This window comes from Leptopilina boulardi, unplaced genomic scaffold, assembly GCF_019393585.1.
Source record: "Leptopilina boulardi isolate dan_hultmark-lab unplaced genomic scaffold, ZJU_Lbou_2.1 LbouV2_169, whole genome shotgun sequence".
NCBI lineage: Eukaryota > Metazoa > Arthropoda > Insecta > Hymenoptera > Figitidae > Leptopilina > Leptopilina boulardi.
Genome location: NW_026137717.1, coordinates 475,094 through 502,791, shown reverse-complemented (window position 1 = coordinate 502,791; position 27,698 = coordinate 475,094). Strand labels below are relative to the sequence as shown.

Genomic DNA, 27,698 nt, shown 5'->3' with positions numbered 1-27,698 from the left:
AATTCAAAAAAAAATTTTTTTTACCATAAATTAATGAATTTAGAATAAAAAATTTCGCCATATTGGTGTTGCCATTTTGAATTTATGAAAACTAACCTCAAATTTGTTGTCAACGACCGAAAATACTAAAAAAAAATTTTTACACGAATTTAATTTAAAAAAATTTTTTTTCTGAAAACCTAAAGAAAAAAGGTAAAAATAAAAAAAAGTAATTATTATTTTTCTCTGACTATTCAGAAAATCTGCCAAACGCTATGCGTGACAATTTTTTCTTCTTTATTAAATTGTAAAATGTATAAATTTTTTTATAAATACAATTTAAAAAAATTCTTTTTTTTAAAAAATAATTTTTGTCGTTTATAATAGTCCTATAATAAAAGATGAAAGAGACCACACCGCATTAAATGCAAAATTTCTCTCCATATAGTGTGTATCGAATTACAATCAGGATTCAATTACAATTTATATATATATATATATTTATAAGATTGGGTCTCTTTATACCTTCATAAATACTTGCCTGCTGTGCAGACTTTGATACAGAATGAAAATTTTCTTTTTTAAAAAAAAAATTTTCGATTATCTCAAAAAAGTTAAAAAAAAAAATTAAATTTTTTTTTTCAAAAATAATAAATATATACAGATATACACTTAATACTATAATATTCAGTAATATTATTATAATTATTATAGTTAATATATATATACAGTCTTGAAAAATTCAATTATTATTTTAACAAAAAAATAATTTTTCTTAAATTTTTGAAAAAAAAAAATTTTTCCTCTATTTTATAGAGCATTCAATTTTTACCAAATTTGTTTACTTTTTCCAAAAAAATAATTATTTTAATTTAATTCAAAAAAATTTTGAATTTTCAAAAAAAAATTTTTGAATTTTATTTTTTTTCAAATAATTGAATTTGAATTTATAAGAAAAGTCTCGTTTCAATATAATATAAATATAGTACAAATTACGATAATAGAAAATAATATTTACATTGGCACTGTGAATGAAAAATGGCGATAAAATACCAATTTTCGACCCTAGTGTCGAAAATTATATATTTTTTCCCTTAAGCTCAAACTAAAATTTATTCATAGTAAACGCATTTAAAAAAAGTGCATCAATCACAGAGGCACGTACGTGATTGGCCAATCAGAGAAGTCCAGTGATGGCTCAAGAACCCCTCAGGGGCCTCTTTAGTCAAAAATTTTCCAAAAATTTTTTTGAGTCTTCTCTCTCTATGAGATCTGAAATTAAACAATTTTTTTTTTTTATCTCAAACACGTGTCTCACTTCCACTATGATGTTTTCGATGTTTCCGATGTTTCTTATGATTTCTGTGTGGCAATTGTTGACTATTGATGACAATTGGATGCTGATGAAGCAATGGATGCTGCGGTGGGGATAGACGTCCCAAATGATGCAACTGATGAGGAGTGGGAGTAGTGGAACCAGTACTGTAACATCTGACAACGGGCACTTGCACTTGATGTGGATGTGAATGTGGATGTGGATGACATTTATGTGGTGGTTGTTTACACGGTGGAAAACGTCGCCAAACACTTATTGCATTTGGCCACCATATCCATGCGGCTGAAATCATTCCCGCTCCAAGAAAAACGATAATACGTAAAATAAACACTTGTAGTAGTGGTTTTGACGTGACTTTAGGCGCTTTTGATGGTTCCGGTGCTCTAAGCCATGAATCTCTTCCCCACCATTCGTAGAAAATTGTACAAGTCAGGCAAATCATAACAAGACCATAGAAACAAATAAAGGCACCAATTCGAATGATAAGTTTCTTTTGACGTTTATAGAGTTCTGCGGGTGATTTAGCGCCATCGCGTTGATTTCTAATTAGTGTGTTAGGCTGAAGTTGTTTTAGTACTTGACTTGGACTCACTGAGGGACGGGGAAATAGAAGGGCGGCAGTTCCAACGAGGAAAAATGTTGAACCCAATGTTAGATAGACAAATTGAGGAGCAAGCACAAGGACCAGTAGTGATCGTGTACTTTGTTGTCCAACAAAACAGCTACCTGTAACAATAAATATTGGAGAACAATTATTTTTTTATATTAGATAGATGGGCAATGAAAATGTGAGTAACTTTGTTCTTAGCGAAATTTTATTTTAATTAGTTGGTTTGGAGTTAGGGGAAATTGAAAATTTTGCACTAAAATACATTAATTGGGTGTTATTTATGATGTAATAACCTACTGCGCAGACTTAAGTGTTATACAGATCTACTGCGCAGCCGTAGATGTCATACAGATACACTGCGCAGACGTATATACTATGGAGATCTACTGCGCAGCCATAGATGTCATACATATCTAATGCGCATCGATAGAAACCACACAGATCTACTGCGCAGCCATGGAGACTAAGAAGATCTATTTTTCAGCTATAAATTCTTTAGAGATCTACTGCGCAGCCGTGGAAGCTATATATATTTAATCGCGTAATCATAATCGCAATATAGATCTACCGCGCAACCGAAAATATCGTATAGATCTTTTTCGTAATTTACGTGTATTTGAAAAAAAAATTTTTTTGACAAATATTTTAAATTTTCTGTATTTTTGTGACAAAAATTTTTTTCTCTGACTATTGCGATCAAAATGATGGATCAAAATGTCGTCTTCGATTGCGCAGTAGATCCAAATATCGAAATTATCGAAATCAAAATATCAAAAATATTGAAATATTATCTAACGGTGTAGAGTACATTCAAACATAATTGTTGTAGTCACATTGTATCAAAATATAGTAAAACAAAAGTTGCGCAATAGATCCAAAAAAAATTTATCGCTGCGTAGTAAGAAATAAACGAAACCAAAACCTGCGCAGTAGATCCTAATAGCATCTATGGCTATAAAGCAAGAAATAAACAAAAACAATACCTGCGCAGTAGATCCTAATATCATTTACCGCTTTATAGCAAGGAATAAATAAAACCAAAATCTGCGCAGTAGATCCCAACTTGAAGAATATATAAAACAATAAAGACTAATTAGCTGCGCAGTAGAAATTTCTGAACATTAAAGCTGCGCATTAGACATATTTGAACTCTATGGCTGCGCATTAGACATATTTGAACTTTATGGCTGCGCACTAGACATATTTAAACTTTATGGCCTCAACCTAGACACATTTGATATTTATGGTTGCGCACAATATGTACATATAAATGGTATACGAAAATATAAAAATAAAAACAACTCTTCTGCATCGTAAAATCTATACGACTCGTACACCTTTTACCGAAATAGGTAATACTTTGGCTTTTATATTTTTCAAACGAATAAAGAGAAAAACAAAAACAACAAAAAATCAAAGCACATAACCGCAATAGAAAGACGAGGTTCGCGCGGCTAGAGCGCGTAAATCCGAGGCCTATGCAAATCTTTCAAGGTTCTTTTCCCTGCTCCCGACCCTTGTGGTGGTTTCAAAGTGTAGTAAAAAAAAAAAAGAAATGAGAAGAACCCACGAGGGAATATACATAAGACGTAGAATGCGTTTAGCGGCTCGTTCACGACAACGTGCCTTTCGTATACATATACGAAGACCCTTTTTGCATGAGAATTATAAGGGCAGCCGCAAGTAGCACCCGTGTAAAAAAAAATGTGTCCTTTATTTATTTTTGTTTTTTTTTTGATAATAAAAGACGATTCCCGCGCCGAATGCCCATTAAAAACATATACACACGGGAAAAGACACTTGCAATACGATGGGGACATTAAATACTCTCCCGGAACAAAGGCCTGATCATTCATGGATGTAGGGGGAGAGGAAGTAAGGGAAGGTGGATTTAACGATAGCGAAGTAAATTTTGTGCCCAATGTATTTTTTGAATACAATGCCGCAGTTTATTAAATTTTTCCTTTTTGTTCAAAAAGAATAATATATAAATTAAATTATTAATTTTTTCTTGTTAAAAAAATTTTAGAGACATAATAAAAAATGAATTGTAGAAGTACATTTATTTTTTGGTTTTTATTTCAATATTAAAAATTGGTTTGTTATCTTTTTGCTGTGCAGTAAAAGTATAGAAACATTATGAATGCGCAATAGATCAATGTAGAACTTCTATGGATGCGCAATAGATCTGCGCGGAATTAATTACCTGCGCAGTAGATCAGTACGATTATGACTGCCTAGTAGTTCTGTATGACAGTTATGATATTACAAACTACGACTGCGCAGTAGATCCGTATAGTATCTATAGCTGCGCATCTGTAGCTGCGCAGTAGATCTCCATAGCATATATGGCTGCGCAGTAGATCTGTATAGTATCTATGGCTGCGCAGTAGATCTCTATGGTATCTATAGCTGCGCATTAAGTACATTTCAACTTTATAACTGCGCAATAACAATATACAAACACTAATTTTCAAAATCACAACTTTTTCAATCATATTTCGAGAATAAACAATTGTTTTTTTAAAATAAAATTTCAACTTTCCAATATTTTTACTACGTAAAATTAAAGTAAATAACAATGAAACAAGCAATGTGTTTAAAAAAAAACCTCCAATAAAAAAATTTATATTATTTTCGCCAAAAGAATTTTTCTGTGGTAAAAACCGAAAGGGGGATATTGTACAAAATAACCTTTCAACACCTTTCGAAGGTGATCGACCTACTCGAGGGCTTCAGTTCTTATAAGTAGAGGAAAAAAGAAGAAGAAGAAAAAGACGATGGGGGCCATAGGGATGCAGCATCCAAAGACCGAGGTTGAGGCTCGCGGAATGGAAGGGAGAAAAAGGTGGAAGGGGGGTTACAGAAGGGGGAAAGCAAAGGAAGGGTCAAGAAAGATTCTTCAAGGGGGTGAAGGAGGAGTGGGAGCATAGTTGTAAAGAAGAAGAGAAAATGAGAAGCAATTTAGATGAGAACGTGTAGATATATACCAAAGAAGAAAGAGAGAGAGAGAGGCTGCGGGTACAAGTTAGTATGCGTTCGCAAAGTTCCACTATACTATAAGGGGGGAGGGAGGGGCCTTTCTTTTATATATATATATATTCGAACCAGGTCTGATCTCATTGAGCACTCGTGTTTCACGAAACAAGATGACTACAAAGATACCGGTAAAGTCGAGGCCAACGAAATGAACTCCCACCCCCCACCCCGTCCCCCTTAACCCCCTTTTATTTCTCTCTGTATCTTGTGATTATAACTGCCCCGAGATTCAAAAGTTGTAATTGTTGAGATTGAAAATAACAATTTTTTTTATTTTTTTAATTTACCTAACGAGAAAATAAATCTATATTAAAGTTTTAAAGGTTATGTTCGTTTTTAGAACTATGTTTTTGACTTTTAATTTTACCTTTTGAAATTACTACTTGATCGAAATCTTGACTTACTTTTGAGGTTATGTTTGACTTTTTTTCGGTTTTCGTTATTTTTTTCTTTTTGTTTTTAAAGTTATGTTCACCCTGGAACCTATCAACTTTGTATTTCGGAAGATATAATCGTCATTTGATACATATTGTTGAGGTTATATGTTTGCCGATTTTAGTCTCTTAACCCAGTGAGGCCACTTGACTTATATAATCGTAAATTTTGAGGTTATGTTAGAATTTTTTTTGAATAATTGTAAAAAAATTATGTTATTATTATTAATATAATTTTTATTATTATTTATTATTATTATTATTATTATATTATTACTAAAAAAAAACGAAAAAAGAACCATTAAGCCACAATTTCTCTTCACCCTCGCATTTATATAATTGTGTCAAGATCATTTAACAAACTGACAACGCGTGCGAAAATATCAAGACACTGAATGAATGGCACGCGATTGTTGGAATACTCGACATGTTTGTATCAAAGTTTTGAAATTCTTCACATAACATAACCTCAACAGAAAATCGAAATTCGTAAGATAATTATCATGAGATAGAGAGAGAGAGAAATGTGAGAAAGAGAGAAAAAAAAATGTTAACCAATGAAATTTGAGTAATAGAGTAGAGGAAGGAGTGAGAGAGAGGGGGGTGAGGGGGTAACGGATCGAAGAGCGTAAAGGAGGAAGAGAACAAGTCGTCGCGTGCCTGAAACGCATCATTGTTGACTGACAACTTTTTATTATCAAGTATTTCAAATACCAATCTGTCCGGCTTTTATATTGTAAGTTAATGTCAATGTACAACAAGAGTGAGAGAGAGAGAGAGAAGGGGAGAGTAAGAAAAAATAGAGGTTATGTTTTTGTTCATATACCAAAAAAAAATTAAACACATGCATATATACAGATATACAAGAGGAAAACAACTTTTTGCATTCTTTAAAATTTACAATCTTGATGGTTATGTTCGTTTCAAAAAAAAAAAAAAAATAAATAAGAAAAAAAACAAAAATAACGCGGAAACTCATGTTTATAATTTCTCGTTTGTTGAACCTGCAAGTTTAGAAAACGTATAACCATTTTTTTTTTAATGAAATTACATGTATTTTTGACATACATTTTTTGAGGTTATGTTTAGTTTAACGTTTATCTTGACCTCTGTTATAATTATTATAAATAATAGTTAGATATAAGGTTAGAGGTTATGTTATCGTCCTCACTTTTCAGGTTATGTATGATAATAATAATAATTATTATTATAATTATTATTATTATATTATAATAATTTTAATTGTTACCATTATTTTTATTATTATTATTATTATTATTATTATCGTAATAACTATCATCTTAAATATAAGGTTATGCTCGCTTCTTAATTTGTAATTTGAATTTTTGAGGTTATGTTCGCTACTTGACTTGTAAATAGAATTTTGAGGTTATATTCGCTATTTGACTTCTAATAAAAAATTTTTTAAGGTTATGTTCGCTACCTCACTTTTAATTGGAATTTTTAAGATTATGTTCGCTTCTTTCCCTGTATTAATAACTGGAATTTTTTTTAATGCCTATTTCAAAATTCCCCAATCCAAAATGTAACCATCATCGACTTCTAAATTGTTATGTTCGCATAATTCCAAGAATAGTTTTTTTTCCCCTACATTGTATTCGCTAAAGTACAAATTTAATAATAATAATAATAATATTCACATGTTGAGAGAATAATTTTAACAAAAAAATTCTACTTTGAAACAGATATGCTTCTAGGGTAAAAAAAGATAATGAAAATTGTCGGCCATTTGCAGAAAGTTGCTTTAAAAGTCGCAAATGGTAAAAACGTTCTTTTGTACTATGGAAAAGGCGTGCGTTTCAATTCCAAGATGCTAATCTTATATATATATATATAGTTTTGCGTTTCTTGCGTTCCGCGCGCGATACTAACACACACACATACATATATATATATATATATATAAAAGTTATCCGGCAGCATTATAAACAGAGCTCTCGTTTCGTATTAGCATAATCAACCGTCGTGTGGTTAACTCGAAGAAATTCGGACTTGAAAAGTCTCCAAAGGATTCCTTAGGTCTTTATATATATATATATATGTAGAATCGGTTACTTTCATCTTTTCCGACATCCAACTATATACCCCCTCTCCTACTTATTCACCGACAGTAATTTTTTTTTTTTTTTTTTATTTATTATTATTAAATCTTGAAAAATATTTCTTCCCCACCTACAAAATTCCGTTTGATTTGATTCTAATATATTAAAAAAAAATAAATATTGGGACATAGGACCCAAAAATTTTGGGACTTACAGTACAAAATTTTTTTTGGAAAAAAAACGTTTGTATATAAACGGTTATCTTTAAAAAAAAAAAATTTTAAACAGTAAGTTCAAAAAAAAACTTTTAAGTCCCAAAAATTTTGGGTCCTAAGTCCCAATATATAAAGAAATATTTATAATTATAAAATTTATTTTTGGGATTTACGGTACAAATTATTTTTTTTTTTTGTAAAAAATAAACTGTTTTTGTTCCAAAAGAAATTTTGTACTATAAGTCCCAAAAAAAAAAATTTGGGCCCCAAAATCCCACCTTATTAGGCTTTATATTTTATGTATTACAAAAATTTACTAAACTAAGTCTCTTTCAAAATTGGGCCTTATTTTATTAATAAATAAAAATTTGATCTAAATTGAAAAAGATTTTGAGTCCCTAAGGCCCCCAAAAAAATTGGGCCCTATATTTTTGCAATGAGGCCTCAAATTACTATGTATATATATATTTATGTCTTAGGGAACAAAATTGTAATTTTCTACTAAATTCAGAAATTTACTTTTTGGGCCTTAAGTCCACATTATTTTTAGCCTTATGTTTTTAAAAATTCAAAATGGCGGATCCAATATGGAGAAAAGTCTTTTTCAAAATCGCTCAAATTCGATTGAAAATCCCTACTCCGGGGGTTGTTTGGGTCGCCGATTACGAATTTGGTATTGCATTTCCAAAATTCAAAATGGCGGATCCAATATGGTGAGCGGATTTTTGAAAATTCATTGGATTTGCTTGAAACTAGTTACCCGGGGGTTTTAGGGGTCGCTGATTACGAATTTGGTAACAGATTTTCAAAATTCAAAATGGCGGATCCAATATGGTGGAAATTTTTTTTCAAAATCGCTCAAATTCGATTGAAAATCACTGCTCGGGGGTTTTTGGGGTCGCTGATTACGAATTTGGCATCAGATTTAAAGAAAATTTAAACCGCTAATCGAAAATTGAGGAAATTTTTTAAAAATCAACTGTTTTTTTCTTAAAATTAAACGTTACTCATGTAAAAATGTTCTCTTCTAAGAAAACAAAATTGTTTTTTTCCCTATCGATTATGTATACTTTTTTTCTTCTATATTTTTTTAAAAAATATTTTAAATAAAAATTCAATTTTTTTTAAATATATTTAATTTTACAGTAAATTGTAGTTTTCTTGCTCTTCATTTTTTTTTTTTTTTTTTTTTTTGAATAACGTAAACACACGTCAATAATAGTTGATCTTTTTTCAAGTGTATTTTTGTTTATTTAAAGAGATATAAATCGGAGCGCGTACAATAATGAAAACAGAAAAAAAAATCCCAACTTTTCAAAAGATATAGTGAAGTGAATAGATTGAAACATCAAATGAACACTATCAAGATAGAGAGAGAGAGATGTATATCTATATATGTATATATCTATCAATTCAAGCGTAAATTTAGATAGTAAAAGATAAACAATCTATATTATTCCAAACATTTCTAAGATTAGAGCCGCACATGAACACTGAGAGAGAGAGAGAATAATAATAATTGTTTTTAAGATAGAATTGTATAACAAATGGGAATATAAATAAATTTTTCGAGAAAATTTACATTATTTTCAAAAGTTTATGATTTTTAAATTCTTCTCTTTCTTTTTGGAATTTTAAAATTTTTTCTTTTTTTAGAATTCTAAAATTCAAAAAATTTTTTCTTTTTTTTAATAAATTTTTTTTTTAAAACAATTATTATTTGTTTTTTTTCGCATCTAAAATTAAAGACATTTTGCACTTTTTTTTTACCAAAGACAACACTCAAACATAACTACGCCAATGGACATCAGTCTCATAAACCAAGCAGCATAACGAGACCTAACTGAGAAACCTTCGAGGAGAGGCTCCTTCACATTTCTCTCGAGCTTGTTCCACGGAAATATTATTTTCATTTTTTTTTCATCTTCTTTTCTTTTAATCACACTTCTTTCGTAATATTCAAGTCAATTTGAAAAAAAAAAAATTATTAAAATATTAATTGGTTTAGAATAACCCTATTAAAAATTGACTACTGGAGGAGTACTGGCGCGATTCTGGTACCAGTACTGCGCCAGTAGTCAATTTTTCATAGGGAATAATAATAATAATAATAATAGTAATAATAATAAAAATAATAATAATTATTTATTTATTTATGGCAACACTTACCACTGAGTTCATCAGCGTCAACGTCTCTTGTTACTAAAACAGCAATTGTATGTGCAGCCGGAAGTCCCCAAGCAGCAACTGAACCCACAGTTGAAAATCCATGTTGTAGGCCAAATCCATTTTCTTTACAATTGTCCGGTGATTTTGTCCATTTTCTTGCAACAATACACCACCATGCACAAATTACCACCCACCTAAAAATAGAAGAAAAAAAAATTTTTTTTTAAAAATTTTTTTTGCATTGTAGAAAGACCTTAAATCTTAGGCTTTATTCCACAATTGTCTATAATGCAAAAACGCTACTCGTAAAAAATTCTATATTTACCCTTATTGCCCCTTTTTTCGTGACGATTTTTTTTTGCATTGTAAAAAGACCCTTTCGCGGATGATTGCGTAAGTTTTAGGCCAATTTAACAATCTTTAGATTTAACTTCACTTAGAAATAGAAAAAAAAAAATTTTTTTTTTTGCATTGTAGAAAGACCCTTACACGATTACGTAAGTCTTAGGCCATTTCTACAATCGTCTACAATGCAAACGCTACTCATAACAAATTTAAATTTGACGCAATTTGCAATTGTATATAATATTAATCCATTGTAGAAACGGTTTTAAATTGTTTGAAAACAATTATTGTCCGTCTACAATACATCGAAAATGCGCAAATTTAATAAATAGATAAAAAAAATGAAAAGAATAAAAATTATTTTCCACTAAAAACTAATTTTTTTTTGTATTGTTGAAAGACCATTACAAATATTTGTAAGTCTTAGGCCAATTCTACAATTGTTTATACTACAAAACGCTACTTATAACAATTCAATTGACATAATTTGCAATTGTATTCTAAATTAATTTATTGTAGAATTGGTTTTCAATTGTCCGAAAACAATAATTGTCTGTTTACAATAATATGTTGTTGTTGTTATTATTATTATTATTACAATAACAATAATAGCAATAAAATAATAATAAAAATAATAGTAAAAATAATAATAATAATAATAATAATAATAATAATTAGAGGACCAAAATAAAAAGTGGGGGGTTAACCCCTCCTCCCCCCTCACTCTTCTCTCCTTGTTTGAATCGTGACAAAGAAAAATGTGGCTTTCTTTTAACAAATAATTATTTTAAAAGGCTCCCGGCGTGCGAGAATCGTCGCGTACAATTTCGATGAAACCTAAAACCAGCAAACCGGTCGCGTCGAAGAGGACATGCAAACGCAAAGAAGTACGTTCTATAAGTTCCAGTCTTCGTCGTTCTCTAACTCTTTCTTTTTCGAAAGATTGCTTCGTCTCTCTCTCTCTCTCTCTCTCTCTCTTTGAAAGACTCACAAACACAGTCGTGAGTTTGGGCCTGTTTTAAGTACCTGAGAAAGTTCAGGGTCGCCTTGAAAAACAGAGGAGGGAGAAGTAGAGAGAGGTATGAGGAGTGAGAAGAAGAAAAGAAGACGAAGAAGAAGAGAAGCACTCTTGGATACTGGGGAATTCACTCTCTGGACCCAAACTCATGATTGTATAATTATATATGTACGTATTCCCATTCCTTTACCTCTCTCGTTAACCAAATTGCAATCCCAAGAAGAGAAAAGAGAAAAAAGGAAGGAGAAAAACAATATATATATATATATATACGACCCAAAAAGCAATATTTATACCCGTTAAAAAAAATGTTCTATCTCAAACAATGTAGCGTACGACCTATTTTTATATTCTGTTAGCAAATTTGATTTTTGCATTATTTTTTCGTTTATAGGTGTCTTATTACATTTTTGCGCATGCATAGGACGTGTATAACTCTACTGCGCATGTATTAACATCGCATAACAGTACTGCGCATGCGTAAATGTCATATTACCCCACTGCGCATGTACAACACTGTTGCGCATGCGTAAATACCATATTACGTTACTGCGCATGTGTAACATGCGTACAACACCACTGCGCATGCGTGAATGTTAAATAAAACTACTGCACATCTCGGATTAGGCCAATTCCACAATGGTATAGAAAATAAACACTATACGCTTAACAATTTACTAATACATTGCAATGGAACATAATTACATATTGTAGAATCAGTTTTAAATTGTCCGAAAATTATAATGGTTCGTCTACAATTGACAATATTTTGTTATAAACCAAAAACTGTAATGGTCCGTCTACAATTGAAAATATTTTCTTATAGTCCGAAGACTGTAATGGTCCGATATACAATAGACGATATTTTGTTATTAATCGAAAACTATAATGGTCCATTTACAATTGAAAATATTTTCTTATATTCCGACAAAACTATAAAGGTCTCTCTACAATGGAAAATATTTTCTTATATTCCGACAAAACTATAAAGGTCTCTCTACAATGGAAAATATTTTCTTATAGTCCGAAGACTATAATGGTCCGTCTACAATTGAAAATATTTTATTAATTAAAAAGAAAGTGTGTATTATTTTTTATTTATTATACTTCTTTGGAATTTTGCTTTTAAAAAAACCAGTGCGGAATTTATTGCCGTAAAAAATAATAGTTTTTCTTCGAAAAATACACTTATTATTATTATTGTACGAAGAGTTTAATGTTTCCCATGGAGTAGAAAAAAAGAAGGGGAGAAAAAGTGAGCGTCCATAGTTAACCAAAAAAAAAAAAAACACACACACCTGCATTTTTATCCAAGCCAGTGAGTAAAACAAACACTCACGATAATTTGTCTCTAATTATTGGTCCTCTTTTGCCAATAATCTCATCGACCAATCATTCTTGGGGTAATTTTCTCGTTGAGTGATCGAGCCTCAAGATATAATAATAATAATAATAATAATGATGAAAAAAAATTGGTTGGGCGCTATCACGCATGCAAAGCATTGCTACATTATTTATATATACTTTTATATATTCTTCCAGGAGTTGAATTATTTTTTGCAATTATTAATTACAAGTCGGTTCTGGTAACAAGCCTGTTAAAGGGAAATTAAATTGTCTCCTTGAAATTTCAGTTAATTTTTTTCTTTCTTCTTTTAAATTTGTAACTTTGTATTGAAAAAAATAGATATTAATTTTTTTCATCGTTTTTTTTAGAGAACACTGCGTTTTATTTAAAAAGAGTGGGGATAATGACCAATCGAAAATTGGTTATCCCCACCATAAACTGGATGCGCGCGCAGATTTTAAAAATACATTGTACAACTACATTGCAGAATCGGACTTTAAGAAAATAATTAATAATAAAGAAAATAATAATTAGTAAATAATGTTATTAAATAAATGTTTGTAGAGGCAGACGTTAAAAATACATTTTGCGATTGTTTTTAAAAAGTGCATTGTAGAATCGGCCTTAAAAAAATAAAATATAAATAATAATAATAATAATAATAAAGAAAAAAAATAATAAATAAATAAAAATAATAAATAAATTTTCGTAAAGGCAGATTTTAAAAATAGATTGTACAATTGACTTTAAAAACTACATTGCAGAATCGGCCTTAAAGGAAGTATTAAGGTTGGTTTCCATTGTCACCACTCGCCATTTGTCATAATTCTCGTCAACTACCGCACCCTGCTCTAGTAAAAATTTAGTAACTTTATAGTAACTTTTAATTTTAACAATAAAGTCACTAAATGTTTACTAGAGCAGTGTGCGGTAGTTGACGAAAATAATGGCAAGTGGGGACAATGGAAACCAACCTTAAATTTCTGAAAATCGTAATTTCTCAAAGTGTATTGTAGAAGTAGCCTTTAAAACTACTTTGTGGTACTGGCCTTAATAAATAAATTTATTTATTTAATAAATAAATAATCAATAAATATTACTAGGAAAATAATAATTATTATTATTTAGGTACTAATTTAATAATTATTATTACTTATTAATTTAATGACAATTATTATTTGTTAATTTAATAATAATTATTATTACTTATTAATTTAATAATAATGATTATTATTTATTAATTTTCTTTTGACAAACCAAATTTGTATATTAAAAAAAAAAAAAAATCTTTCAACAACTCAGTCCAACTTTTTCAATTGTACAGATATTTATTTTTCTGAAACACGGTAAAAATGTATTCGACCAGAGGCAAAAGAAGAGAACAGTTTGCTGACTGAGAGACGACGCGAGAGAGTTGGTAGTTGTTTGCTCATTTCATGTTATTTGTGTTTCAAAGTCGATTCTGGAATCCGGTAGTCCTGTCTCATCATCGCTTCTGGGTCTCGTCTCGCACCCACTTCACGATTTCCCAAGTTCACAAAAGAAAAAAAAAAAAAAAAAAAAATTGAATGCAAAAAAAATAAACAGCAAAGAAAAATATAAATAATATATAATAAAACGCGCTTAGCACCTCGCACTTAAAATTTGTATATATATAATAAATACAAATTGAAAATATTTTTTTTTTTTGCTGATTATGTGGTTAATATTTTTATTTTAAATTCCCGTTACAATTTATTGAAACCATTTTATTCAGTTGTGAACAGTATTTTTTTTGAAAAAAGGAAAAATTATCTATAATAATAATAATAATAAAATTAATTTTTTATGTACTATAACTAATTATAGTACTATTATAGTACTAACTATAACTATAAAGTATACTATAACTAATTATTATAAAAAACTAGTTATATTATTATTATTATTATTATTTATTAATTATATTAAATAATAATTAATTATAATTATAATAATATTAACTTATTAAATTAATATATTTATAAAGAAAAAAAGTAGTTTTCGTCAATTTCTCCTTAAATATGAGGCATAATCAGCTGTTTGGAATTGTGGCAGCCATTTTTAAAAAACTCTTGGACAAGCGCATTAATTGACGAATCAAAAACATTCTTTATAGTTTGAAATATGAAACCACAGCAATGAGAGGATTGTATTCAACTCTCTCTTTCTCTCTCTCGTTTCGTTAGTAATATAATTTCTTCTTCATGATAAATCGAATTGCGAGTTAAACAAGTATTTCTTTGTGAGACTCGATGAGCGATAGAAATCTTCTCCTCGATGAAAAGGCTTCTCTCTCTCTTTCTCTCATTATATAAATATATATATGTTGAGAATTCCTTGAGGTGTTAACGCCTCGTTAGGGTTGTCTTTTTATCAGCGTTCCTCTCTCTCTCTCTCTCTCTGCGCTCAACAACGAGAAATGCGAACGAGATTGGCCTTGAACGTGAAGGGATATAGTTCTCTCTCTTTCTAACTCACTCAATCCACTCACTCACTTTACTCAACGCGGCAGAGATTCTCGCCTATGAAACTCCTCTGCACACACGAGCCAACATTTTTATCCCTGTGTTGTTGTTGTGAGTCACTTCATTCATCGTGAATTACGAGAGAGACAGAGAGAGGGGGGGAGGAGAGTGATTCGTCGACTTGACGAGAGAGAGAGAGAGTTTTTTGCAATTCTTCCCCCTCGCGTACATATACAACAATCCGGGAAGAATCAGAAAAAAACTCATTCCCTTACAGGGCGAGTGGGGGAGGAGGGGTTATACAGACTATTGTGTAACGGACATAATGTTATTGTCTCAAAATTTCCTATAGTAGATCGAAAATTTCAGTTTTTTTTTTTTTGAAAAAAAGGTAAAAGTAGGTCTAAATAGGGTAAAAGTAGGTATACAAAAGTATTTAGGTCTAAAAAGGTCAACAGTAAGTCAAAAATAGGTCAAATGGGGTAGAAATAAATTAGGTATAGGTTTATATTAGTTTTAATGTAGTTACAATATAGGGTGAAAATAGGCCAACATAGGTCAAATTTGGTTCAAGTAGGTCAAATTTCTCCAAAATAGGTCAAATTAGGTTAAAATATGTCAACTTAGGTCGATATAAGTAAAAATAGTCCAACATAGGTAATTTTGGTTAAAGTAGGTCATAGTAGGTAAAAATAGGTCAAATTTCGTCAGACTAGGTCAAATTTGGTCACAGTAGGTAGAAATTGCTCAACATAGGTTCAATATAGGTCAAAATTGGTCAAGATAGGTAAAAATTGGCCACCGTAGGTACAATATAGGTCAAAATTGGTCAAAGTAGGTTCAATATAGGTCAATTTTTGTCAAAAAAGGTAAAAATTGGTCAACATAGGTCCAATATAGGTCAATTTTGGTCAAAGTAGGTAAAATTTGGTCAAAGAAAGTCAAAATATAATCGAAAATTTATTTAATTACATACTTCTTGGAAATTTTTTTTTTTTTTTAATTTAATATTCTCTCTTTTCACGTTGAAATTCATCGAGAAAATCATTTGTCATCTTTTGCTGCATCACATCAAAAAAATTTCTCATCCTCTATTTCTGTTCTTTCTCTAAAACACTTTAGCGCTTTGGATTCCGAACAACTCTGTCTTTAATTAGCTTTCATAATTTATCTCTCCTTTCGATAAAAAAAAAAAAAAATCTTGTTTTCTCTGCTGAAGGCTCAAAAAAAATGTCTTTTTAATTCTATATTTTTTTGTTTTGACAGATTGTAAATTTGCAAACTCGATGTTTTCGTTAACAGTCCGTGTCTTGGTTTTTAATCACTATTGTCAATCACTCGGAACGCAAAGCAGATGAAACGTATAGAGCCAGATGTTATACATATATATATATATATATATATATATATATATTGTTTGTCGCTTTTTTTGCCTGGCAGGTGTCTCTTGTATTATTTTCATTTTTCTTCATAGTTTTTTTTTTTAACTTTTTAGAAACTTCCGCTTATTGTCACATGTGAGAATTTTTGATTCCTTTTTCATTATTTTTTTTTATTTTTTTTGTATTTAGAATTTTTTCATTTCTATTTGGATTTTTAAACCCAAATTTATTTTTTAAAATATAGAATTTTTTATTTCTATTTGCATTTTTGAATCAAAATTTTTTTTATATTTAGAATTTTCTATTTCTATTCAAATTTTTGAATCCGTTTTTTTGTGTAATTCTGCTTTTTATTTTATTTTATTTTTTTTCTGTTTTACATTTAAACTGAAAATATATTTATTCCGGAAATTTTTACTCGAAAAATCTTCTAATTAGGACCATGTGCGCGAATTTAAAAGATCTGCAAAAATGCATCTGTCTGGCATACTTCCTTTTTGGGGTGACAGTTTTTCTTTTTTTTTCTTTCTTTTCTTTTTCTTCTTTTCTTTTTTATTTGCGCAAAGACTTTTTGGTATTCATGGCCAATTTGCAAAATAGGGATCATCGTATTTGCGTACATATGTATCTATGTATATATATATATATATATATATATATATATATATATATATATGTATATATATGATTTCGCAGTATTTTCATTTCCAATTATGCAAAATATGTCCCTCTCGAACGTCTTTTGGAGGTTAAAAAGAAATTGGAATTTTTAAATATATTCATTTTATTGTTGGAAAAAAAAGTATAAAACTTTTTATTATTTTTATTATCAAATAATAATGAAACTAGTTTAAAACTATTTTCAACATATTTTGAAACTAGTTTGAACCTATTTTCAAACTAGTTTAAAACTATTTTGAAACTAGTTTGAAAATAGTTTGAACCTATTTTGAAACTAGTTTAAACTATATTGAACCTATTTTGAAAGTAGTTTAAACTATGTTGAACCTATTTTGAAAATAGTATGAAATTATTTTGAACGTATTTTGAACTTATTTCGAAACTGGTTTGAAACTATTTTGAAACTGGTTTGAAACTATTTTGAACCTATTTTGAAACTAGTTTGAAACTATTTTGAACCTATTTTGAAACTAGTTTGAAACTATTTTGAACCTATTTTGAAACTAGTTTGAATCTATTTTAAAATTTTTTTAAATTTCTAACAATAACAAAATACCAGCTCTACACTTGAAGCAATATACAATCCATGAGTTAGTCTTAAAAAACGAATTATTTTTTTTTCAAAACATCATTTTAGTCGGCCTTATCTTCCAACCAGGTAGAAAGGAAAACGAGAGAAGAAGATGGTTTAAAAATAAAAAATCAAAAAAAAAAAAATTAAAATAAATGCAACCCCAGCGCGGTTCGTCGTATATACCACGTCGTCGCTCCGGGGTATATAATCAGGCGAGATGAGATGAGAGAGGGGTACCTAGCCACTTCGTGTTTGTTTTGTTAGTTAGCGAGTCGTTATATATCCCCCTCCCCCACCTAACCCCCCTTTCCATCTTTTCCTTAACCATTGGACCACCTCCATTTCTGACAAGCAGAGTCACCTTGGCACACGCATCATTATCATCATTTTTTTTATTACTTTTATTATTCTACATGTTTCCAATGGTTCAAAAAGAAATTTGTTATATTCAAAACTCAACGTTGAAATCTTACATCCAATAATTTCCATTATATTTGATTTATATTTTGATAATTTTTTGGGAAATAAAAAAAAATTTTAATTAGAATTGGATTTTTTTCAATTTTTAGGTTATAAATTGTTGTATTTAGGGTAAATTTAATGAAAAATGACGTTTTTGATTGCTTTGAAGTATTGTGCGCATGTCCTGGATGAGCAGAAGTATTGTGCGCAGTGTACAAATGCGCTGTAGTGTTCTACGCAGTGTACATATCCGTAGAAGTGTTTTACACAATGTACAGATGGGCAGAAGTGTTCTACGCATTCTGAGGCTGCGCAATAGCCTTCTACACATGCGCGATAGTATTTTACGCAGTGTACTGAAGCGCAGAAGTTTTCTACGCATTCTGAGGTTGCGCAATACCTTTTTACACATGCGTTATAGTAGTCTACGCAGTGTAAGTATGCGCAATAGTGTTTTGCGCAGTGTACAGATGCGCGGTGCTGTTCTACGCATTCTGAGACTGCGCAGTAACCTTCTACGCATTGTACAAGGCTGCGCAATGTTATTTTAGACATTCGAAACCTATGCGACAGTCTTCTACTCATCATACACACGTCTTTTACTAAAAATACAGCTGCGCAATGCCTTTTTAAACATTCTACAGCCGCGCAGTACATTTAATATTTCAACTCATCATAATACGAAAAGAAAACCTCCAATTATAAATCCGAAAAAATAGAATATATTTCAAAAAACAGGTTCCTATTTCTTGTTCATTTTACTTTCATTCCTTTTTTCTATCCTTTACTATTAATTACAAGTCTAGGATATTGGAAATAAAATGATAAATTGGTCAAATTATCTTTCTACATATATATATATATATAGAACCCATATCTCTGCGTGTTGAATTAATATAGAATCTTATAACAGTTGTGCTACAACTTTTCATCTGGTTAAAGATTCAAATCAATTAAACTCCAAAGACTCGCTCTCGCACAAATCCGATATATATATACCGCATCCATCAGTTTTATATATCTTTTTAAACCTCGAGACTGGTTTTCGAGTTTTAATCATTTCCGTCCGACATTTGCATGATCCCTATATGTATAACCAAGAGCCTATACACAAAGTCCGGAGGCATGAGTCGAAAGGAAAGAGAGAAAAAGAAAGAGAGAGAGATAAGTCCCTGAAAATTGGCTCTCTTATGCATCATGAAGGGCCCCCCGAGACTATGCGCGCACAGTCGGCTTCGCGAAGAGAGATGATGGATCAGCATGCTGGCCGCCTTTTCGACTTGTTGTTCATCTTTTTCTTCAATATATATATATACCTTGTTCTCAAGACGAGAGAAGAGAAATTCTCTCAAGAAGAAGAAGATGAGATAAAGTAGAAGAGAGAAAGAAGGTAAAGGAAACTTGCAGACTTTGTAGGCAATATAACTTTGGATGTTAGTTATTGGAAATCTGAAATACTAGGAATTTCAAACAATAGGCATTGTTTGTGTAACTCGTTCACTGGAATAGATTTCAATAAAACTCTCCTTCTCTCTCTCTCTCTCTCTTTTCTATATATATTTAGCAAACATAGAAGTAATTCAAAATGTCTAAGGAATAAATTATGAGCCATGTCATCTTAATAGTACCACTAAAGAAATGGATCAGCGTTTAAAGAGTCAAACGATGGGTGAATTAAGTTAAATTATTATGCCCAAGTTCTGTTTTATTTACACACAAAGAAGTGACACTCTTTTAAATCACAATCAATTACGAAATCATTTAATATTTGACATTTATGTGTTCTAAATTGAATATGGTATTTTGAGATAATTTCATAGGGCAAGAATAAAGAATTATTTGCTAAAGAGAGAAAGAAAGGGAGAATTATTTTTCTAAACTCTTTTCTCTCTCTCTACCCATCAATTATTATATTTTACCCTCGACAGATATCAGGCAAAATGCTATTAATACTTGCGGTGTCTATGGACCGAAAATGTGTGCGGGCGAGGAGGAGGCGGCGGCCTTCCTCTAAAACGAGTTTGAAAAACAAACAAATCACTCCTGATGCCTGTATGTCTATAATCTATAATGTATAATGAAGGTAGAGCAATAATCTATTTGGAAATTTTTGCAAATTATTCATCAGAATTTGTTTCTTTATGAGAAAGATATTTTTTGATTAGAATCTGTTTCTGTATACGAGAAACAAGATTTTGGATTGTATCTCTTTCTGTATGTGAACAAGTTTTTGGAATCCGGTTATAAAGGAACAACAATTTTTTTTTTGAGTTAGAAACACTTTCTGCGACACTTTTTAAAAGCTGAATTAAATTTTAGAGGCAAAATCAGTTTTTTTAACCCAATCTTTTGCCAAACAGAATTTTAATTTCGTGTAGGATAACTAAATTTTAGAGGAAAATCAGTTTGGGTGCAACAATTTTTTGATTAGAAATCTTCAATTAAAATAACTTTCTGTATCAATAATTTTTGAACCAAAATTTGTTTCGCTAAATGAAAATTAACATTTGGATCAAAATCTATTTTCGTACCAACAACAATTCGGTGACATTAATCCGTTTCTGTTCGAAAATTACCCTTCGATTCAAAATCAGTTTCTGTACCAACAATTTTTCAACTAAAATCAATCCCTAAAAATTACTATCTCTATACCAATAGCTTCTGTACCAGAATCAGTTTCCGTACAAAAATTAATCTTTGGATGAAAATCCTTTTCCAAAATCACTTTTTGCTCTAAAATCAAATTCTGCAATTGAAAACAATTTGGATGATAATCAGTTATTTACGTATATAAAATCCCATACAGCAAAAAGTGATTTCTTTTTCTATTTTAAAAAGAAAAACAACTTGATTCTCGTTTGGTTGTGTCCCGTGGCGGGATTAATCGAAAGATATCCCTCTGCCTACCTCTATATATATAAGCATGCAATCGCGATGTTGCATTTTGTGAGGGAATTTACATTGAAATGCAAAAAGAGTAGGGATAACAATCTGGCAACAGTGTTTTGACTCCCCTCGTGCCGCTAACGAGCCTTTGACTCCCCATCCTGATTCACCTCTTGTTCCCCTTTCCTTCAACCCATTCCGTTTATGTTGAGAGGCTCATCTTAGCGCTTCTAACGGGTGGTCCCTCAACATACAAGAAAGGTGGATGAACGATTCTCTCTCTTTCTCTCTTTTTTTTCTTGGGTAATTGTACGCTTCCAGCAAACATAAAATTATACAAGCACTGATTTACGTTTATATATATATATATATCTACTTCAATTTACTCTATAAAATTTAACTTTGCTTTTCCATTACACACATACGTAACGCAAATTGTCTCACTTGTTACTGCGCCTTCATTTCGCAATCAAAAAACGGCAACCTTGTTACATCTTTTTAGATTGGAAATGATTTTTGATAATTATAATTTTTTTAGGGTTGGTAAATTAAGGTAAGGAACACCCGTTAGAGAGCAAGCAACCTGTGTGAGAGAGATACTCTAGGAACCTTGTTGCCAGATATATATGCATGGAGTCAATCGCATTCCGACATATAGGGCGTGAGATATACGAGAAGGGAAGAAAGCTTGTCACAAATTTTATACGCCTTTTTTTTCTAATCACTAAATTTTACGCTAAAATATTTTAAAAAAATTTACAGAACGTAATTGTAGTTGATTTATATTTTGATAATTTGGAAAAAAAAACAATTTGTTTTGGAAAATAAAAGAAATTTTCAATTAGAATTAAATTTTTTTCGAATTTTAAGTTATAAATTGTTGTATTTATGGGAAATTTAATGAAAAATAATGTTTTTTATTGCTTGGAAGTAGTGTGCGCATGTCCTGGATGAGCAGAAATACTGTGCGCAGGGTACAATTGCGCCGTGGTGTTCTGCGCAATGTACATATGCGCAGAAGTGTTCTACGCATTCTGAGGCTGCGCAATAGCCAGCAATAACACATGTGCGATAGTATTCTAAGTGTATGGATGACTCGGCTAGGCCTAAAGTCATTTAAAAAGAAGAAGAAGGATGCGCAGTAGTGTTTTACGCAATGTACAAATGCGATAGCAGATAATAATTTTACAGAACGTGATAAAACTTTAGGATTCTAATTTAGAGTTTATTTTCAAATTGGTGATTACAAGTTACAGCGTCTAAAAATACTAATTTTTTCATAGTAATTACTTTTTCTTCTACTGTTATTTAAATAATGCTCTTTTTCGATTCCTCCAATTTTGAACTGAAAATCCAACTAGAAATTCGATATGCTAAAACAAAGACGTTTCTGTTTAAACACATACGGATTTTTTTTTGCCTCATGCTAACAAGATGACTTTTTTTACATTCCCAAAAGGGCAGAGTTTAAATTTCTCTTTCCCTCTCATATTGTACAGATTTCGAATCTTGGATACTTAAAAATACCCAGGTGACTGTATAAGAGGTTAAAGAAGGCAAAGAAGAGAGACAAAAAAAAGTAAGAGCCTCGAAAAAAAATAGCAAACGAGAGAGAGGAAAAAATATTGGATGGAAGTAAACAAGGAGAGTATCTGGTTCTCGAAAGGTAAAAGAGGTAGGGAGAAGCGAGGAATCAGAAAATGGGGAGAGAGGGAAAGAGTTAAGGAAGAGGACAATGCTTGGGAGTGCCTATAGGGGTCCATGGACCATGGCTTCGTGTCCGCAGGGCGCGATGTTTATCGGCTCTTTGGATGTAAATTATGACCCAACATTCTGTGTTGCTCCGATATATATATATATACTAGGATGCAGAATACAGGAGGCGAGCAAAAAATAATACACACGGTACGCCCTTTTTTCTTCGTTATAATATACCTTGTATTTGTACTCCACATATATATATAAATGCAAAAGAAGCATGCAGCATAATCCTCAACAACGCTACTTTATTACCTCTGGTTTCATAAAAAAAACAGCGAAAACAAAAACAAACATCTGAAAATTAACCTTGTTTCTTAATTTTAAAGGCGTGAGTAAATAAATCCGTTACGGATATGAGCGGAAAATAATTAAATTATACCGACATACTTATTAACTCGATGGTAACAAGCTTAAGGGAAAGTGATTTTGATTGAAATTTTTTGGTTCTAATTCTAAAATTTTTGTTAAAAATTAATGGGACTAAAAAAATTAGAAAGTGATTTTGTTTCTAGACTGATTTTGATGTGAAGATTAATTATGCTAAAGAAACTGATTCTTATTCAAATTCTGCTGTTGGTTTACGAAACAGATTTTTTGAAATTAATTTTCTGTTTTTGGAATCAAAATTTGTTTCTTTACCAACAGCATTTTTTTTGGATTAGAATCAGTTTCTGTATATGCAGACTAAACTTTGGAGCAAAATCAGTTTGTTGTACTAACAAAAATTTTTGGCTTAGAATTAATTTTATGATCAAAATCTTCAGTAGTATAATGATCAGTACCCTTATAATTTTTAGGTTTTAATTTCAAAATCTTCAGTAGTATAGTGAGCAGTATCCCCTTTTCCAAAGGGTTCTAATTAAATCTTCAGTAGTATAATGATCAGTACCCCCAAAATTTTTGGGTTCCAGTTTCTAAAATCTTCAGTATAATGATCAGTACCCTTATAATTTTTTTGGCTTCTATTTTCAAAATCTTCAGTAGTATAGTGATCAGCATCATCCATTTCATTTCCTAGTACTAAATATCAAAAAAAATTTACTCACCAAACACTCGCAGCACCGCCAAAATAGTAGAGCATCAAAAACACAATTGCACAGTACGGATTGTCCAGACCGTCTTGAGTGAGATATTGCTGTTGATGTTGTGCAATGATCACTTGATCTTGATGAGAGTGCAAAGGAATTGCCTGTGTGCACGCGACAGCTACTCGTCCAGCAGCTAATCGAATCACGTAACCAACAGCGACAACCGCATGGCATACGGCCAAACAAGTTATGGCTTTCTCTGCAAATCAAAAAAAAATTTTTTCCTAATTCAAAATTTTTACCAAAAAACTAAAATTCTGTATTTATGTAATTCTGTAATTAAGATTTTGTATTATACAAATTTGAAACTTACCGGCTGTATTTGTAGTTCCGTATTGTTTTCGTGGTTTTAATGCAGTGAATATTGCCACGGCAACTGAGAAAAGGCAAACGGTTGCAAATGCTGCGGTCCATGCCTCGGCGATTTTCTTATCCCTTTGTGACCAAAGAATATCGGCATCGCAAGCGGCCGCACATCTCCCCGAGCGATTCAAAAAGATGTAGAGACCCGATTTGGCGTACCACGAACAACCCCAAGGTCCATTGCCGGCTCCAATCGTCTACGGAAGAAGAGAGAAAGAGAGCCGCTTCATTAAGTAACTCCTGATGTATGAGGGTCATGGAAATGTATTCTTAACTACGGTTCAGTTCTAAATTTATCGCAAAAAAAAGCAGGGCCACTATTTTTCATTTTCTACTATCAATATTCTTTTTTTTTTCATTTAAGAAAAAATTTTTTCCACAGTCTTCTTTAAAAACAAGATCTTCTTGTTAGGAATTGATTTTATCGCTAAAGAAGAATTAACGAGCAGCTGAGACATAAAAAAAATTAGTTACCTGAATGGGAATCGCAGGTCCAGGTTCACCGGGTCCCTCCATACACATGTGTTGATGATTATTTTGCGGTGGAAATTTGGAACAATTTAAAGCCGCTGGCCAAGGAAAACCAAAACCTTGAAGTACTGGATAGCAACGGGCACGAACTTGTTCACAAAGTCCACGGCATGGTCCAATTGGTGATGGTACTTTTTCCGTGCACATTGGAACGTAAACAGAACACAAAAACAGATGTAATTGAGCGCTGAAAATAAAACAAAAAATATTATTTACATCAGTAGAAGAAAAAGAAACAATATTATTTATATCAGTAGAAGAAAAACAAAAAATGTTATTTATATCAGTAGAAGAAAAAGTAACTTTGATAAAAAAAAATGTTTTGGAAATTTGTAATTTAATACCTTCCATTGTATTTTTACGCAAAAAGTAAGAAGAAGAAGGAAAGTGTGTAAAATTTTGAATAATTTGAAGAAAGAACCCGAACTCGTTAGGTTAAAAATTGTCCGAGATATGCTTATCGGAAAAAACCCGGTTTTTTTAAACAAAAAACCGGTACGTTTTAGTTTAGCGAGTTTTACGCTTTTCCTAATCAATTTTCGAAAAAATGGCCAATTGAAAAGTTATAGCTGACGAAATTCTGGAGAATTTGCAAAAAAATAGAAGGTCATAGCTCTAATAGTTTCCAAGATACCGTCTTTCAAATTTGACCCTTTTTTCGAAAATCAAGGAAAAAAGTGTTTTTTCCAAATAGCACATCACGGACAATTTTTAAGCTAAATGGTTCTATATTTGTAAATTACTCAGAATTTTATAAACTTCATTTCTTCTCCTTACTATTTTTACGTGAAAATGTAATATGAGAGGGAAAATTGCAAAATACTGATTATTTGCATAAAAAAATTACGATTTTCAATTGAGAGAGTTCGTTGTATGAAAAACATATCATTTTTATTTTTAAAAATTTTCTTATGTCTGTTAAAAAAACATTTTATATTTATAATACTATGTCTGGTATTCTAAAAACAATTTATGGAACACGAGGCGTTCTTAAAATGTCATTTATAAAGCAGACATGTGCGCCGATGTGTTCTAAGAAAGTTTTAGAAATTGTAAAAACAAAAACAATGATTTCACTTATTCGTAATATTACTCCGAGGGTTTTTGGAGTCGTTGATTACAAATTCGATGTTTGTTTTTCAAAATTCAAAATGGCAACCTCAGAATGGCAGACTAAATTTTTAAAAATTGCATGAAATTGTTAAAAATTTGTGTGTTTTAGGGGTCGCTTTTTACGAATATGCCATCGGTTTTACATAATTCAAAATGGCGGATCCAATATGGCGGAAATTTTTTTTTAAATCTTTCAAATTTGCTTGAAAATCTCTATTCGGGGGGTTTTTGGGCTCGCTGATTACGAATTCGAAGTTAGTTTTTCAAAATTCAAAATGGCGGATGCAATATGGCGAATTAAATTTTTACAAATTACATGAAATTGATTAAAATCAGTTACTCGGGAGTTTTTGAAATCGCAGATTACGAATCCAAGGTCTGATTTTCAAAATTCAAAATGGCGGAATCAAAATGGCGTCAATTTTTTTTCGAAAATTGTCCAAATTCGCTTGAATTTTGTTATTCGGGGGTTTTTGGGATCGCTGATTACGAATTCGATGTTGTTTTGCAAAATTCAAAATGGCAGAAACAAAATGGCGTCAAGTTTTTTTTTGAAAATTGTTCAAATTCTCTTAAAACTTGTTACTTGAGGGTTTTCAAGGTTGTTGATTAGGAATTTGATGTTAGTTTTTCAAAATTAAAAATGTCGGATCAAATATGGTAGAATAAATTTTTAAAAATTGCATAAAATTCCTTAAAACAATAAAAAATACATATGCAAAAAAAGAAGTTATAAAAAATCACATTACCTGCATCCGTATTGAATTAAGGGACTAAATGTCTGCAATGTAAATTCAGCATCACCCTGAACTTCATGACCAATTAAATTTGGCATTGCTGTTACATTATAACCAAGTCCCCGGCACATTTCTATTCTAATTGGTTCACATGCACCGTGTGCACCCCAAATTGTTCTCACTGACATTAACACTATTAACCACCACATTTTGATTTTTCGAAAAATCCTAACCTCAAGAAAAAATCAAAATCACATAAATGCACTCTTTTTTTTGGCGGGATTATTATTCAACACTGTTGTTTTCGACTCACGCACAAATTCTATTTAACATATTTTAGTCGGTAGTGGCGCGGTACGGCGGCAACTTTGATTTCTTCGAAACAATTTACATTCACTTGTGTATTCAATTCACTTTTTTTTTTGCTGTAACGAGTTTCTTTTTTTTTCAATTGTAGAAACTAGACACGTGCGTCAAAGTAAAAAAAAAAGGTCCATTCAAATGGAAATAAAATTTTGTAACAAAAAAACTTTAGAAAAAAATTCGCGGTTATTGGGAATTATAAAAAGAAGATGAATTTTTGATTACGTTTGGGAATCACGATGATGAGGAGGAAATAGATATTTATTTAAATAAATGTGTGGTGATTGGTCGAGGTGAGCTCGACACATGATTATAACGAATCGAGTGCAAATGTAAAAAAAAAATTTAAAGCCCTCTTCACTCAACGACTATTCACGAGATACTGAAGTTGAGTTGGAAGAGCAGCAGCAGCAGCAGCAGCTTTCGTTCGACCTTAAAGCCCGCGTGTATCCCAGCCCCCTAACTTTGATAATTGCATTCCACCTTTACACAAACACAACACCTGGGCGTTGCGACTCCAGCGCCATCAGGCAGGGAAATTTTGAAGCTTCATTAGATTTTTTCTACCGATAGTTTAGATATAGAATTTTGATGATATTTTGTAAGGCAACATTTTAATTATCGACACACGGTATTTTAGAATAATAATTTTCAAAAAAAAAAATTGGTATTGTAAACGTAGCATAATTTAATCGAAAATTATTATTGGAGAAAA

At 31.0% G+C, this 27,698-nt stretch overlaps 1 protein-coding gene across 1 annotated transcript; it reads right to left on the bottom strand.

Moving 5' to 3' along the window:
• Positions 1-214: 214 nt before the first annotated feature.
• LOC127277521 (frizzled-4) lies at positions 215-27,450 on the bottom strand. Its single transcript, XM_051298712.1, has 6 exons — positions 26,633-27,450; positions 24,714-24,957; positions 24,190-24,436; positions 23,835-24,075; positions 9,846-10,039; positions 215-2,041 (listed from the first exon to the last, which is right to left on the bottom strand). Exons 1-6 carry the CDS (start codon positions 26,827-26,829, stop codon positions 1,281-1,283), a joined length of 1,884 nt encoding a protein of 627 aa, XP_051154669.1. The 5' UTR covers positions 26,830-27,450; the 3' UTR covers positions 215-1,280.
• Positions 27,451-27,698: the final 248 nt, after the last annotated feature.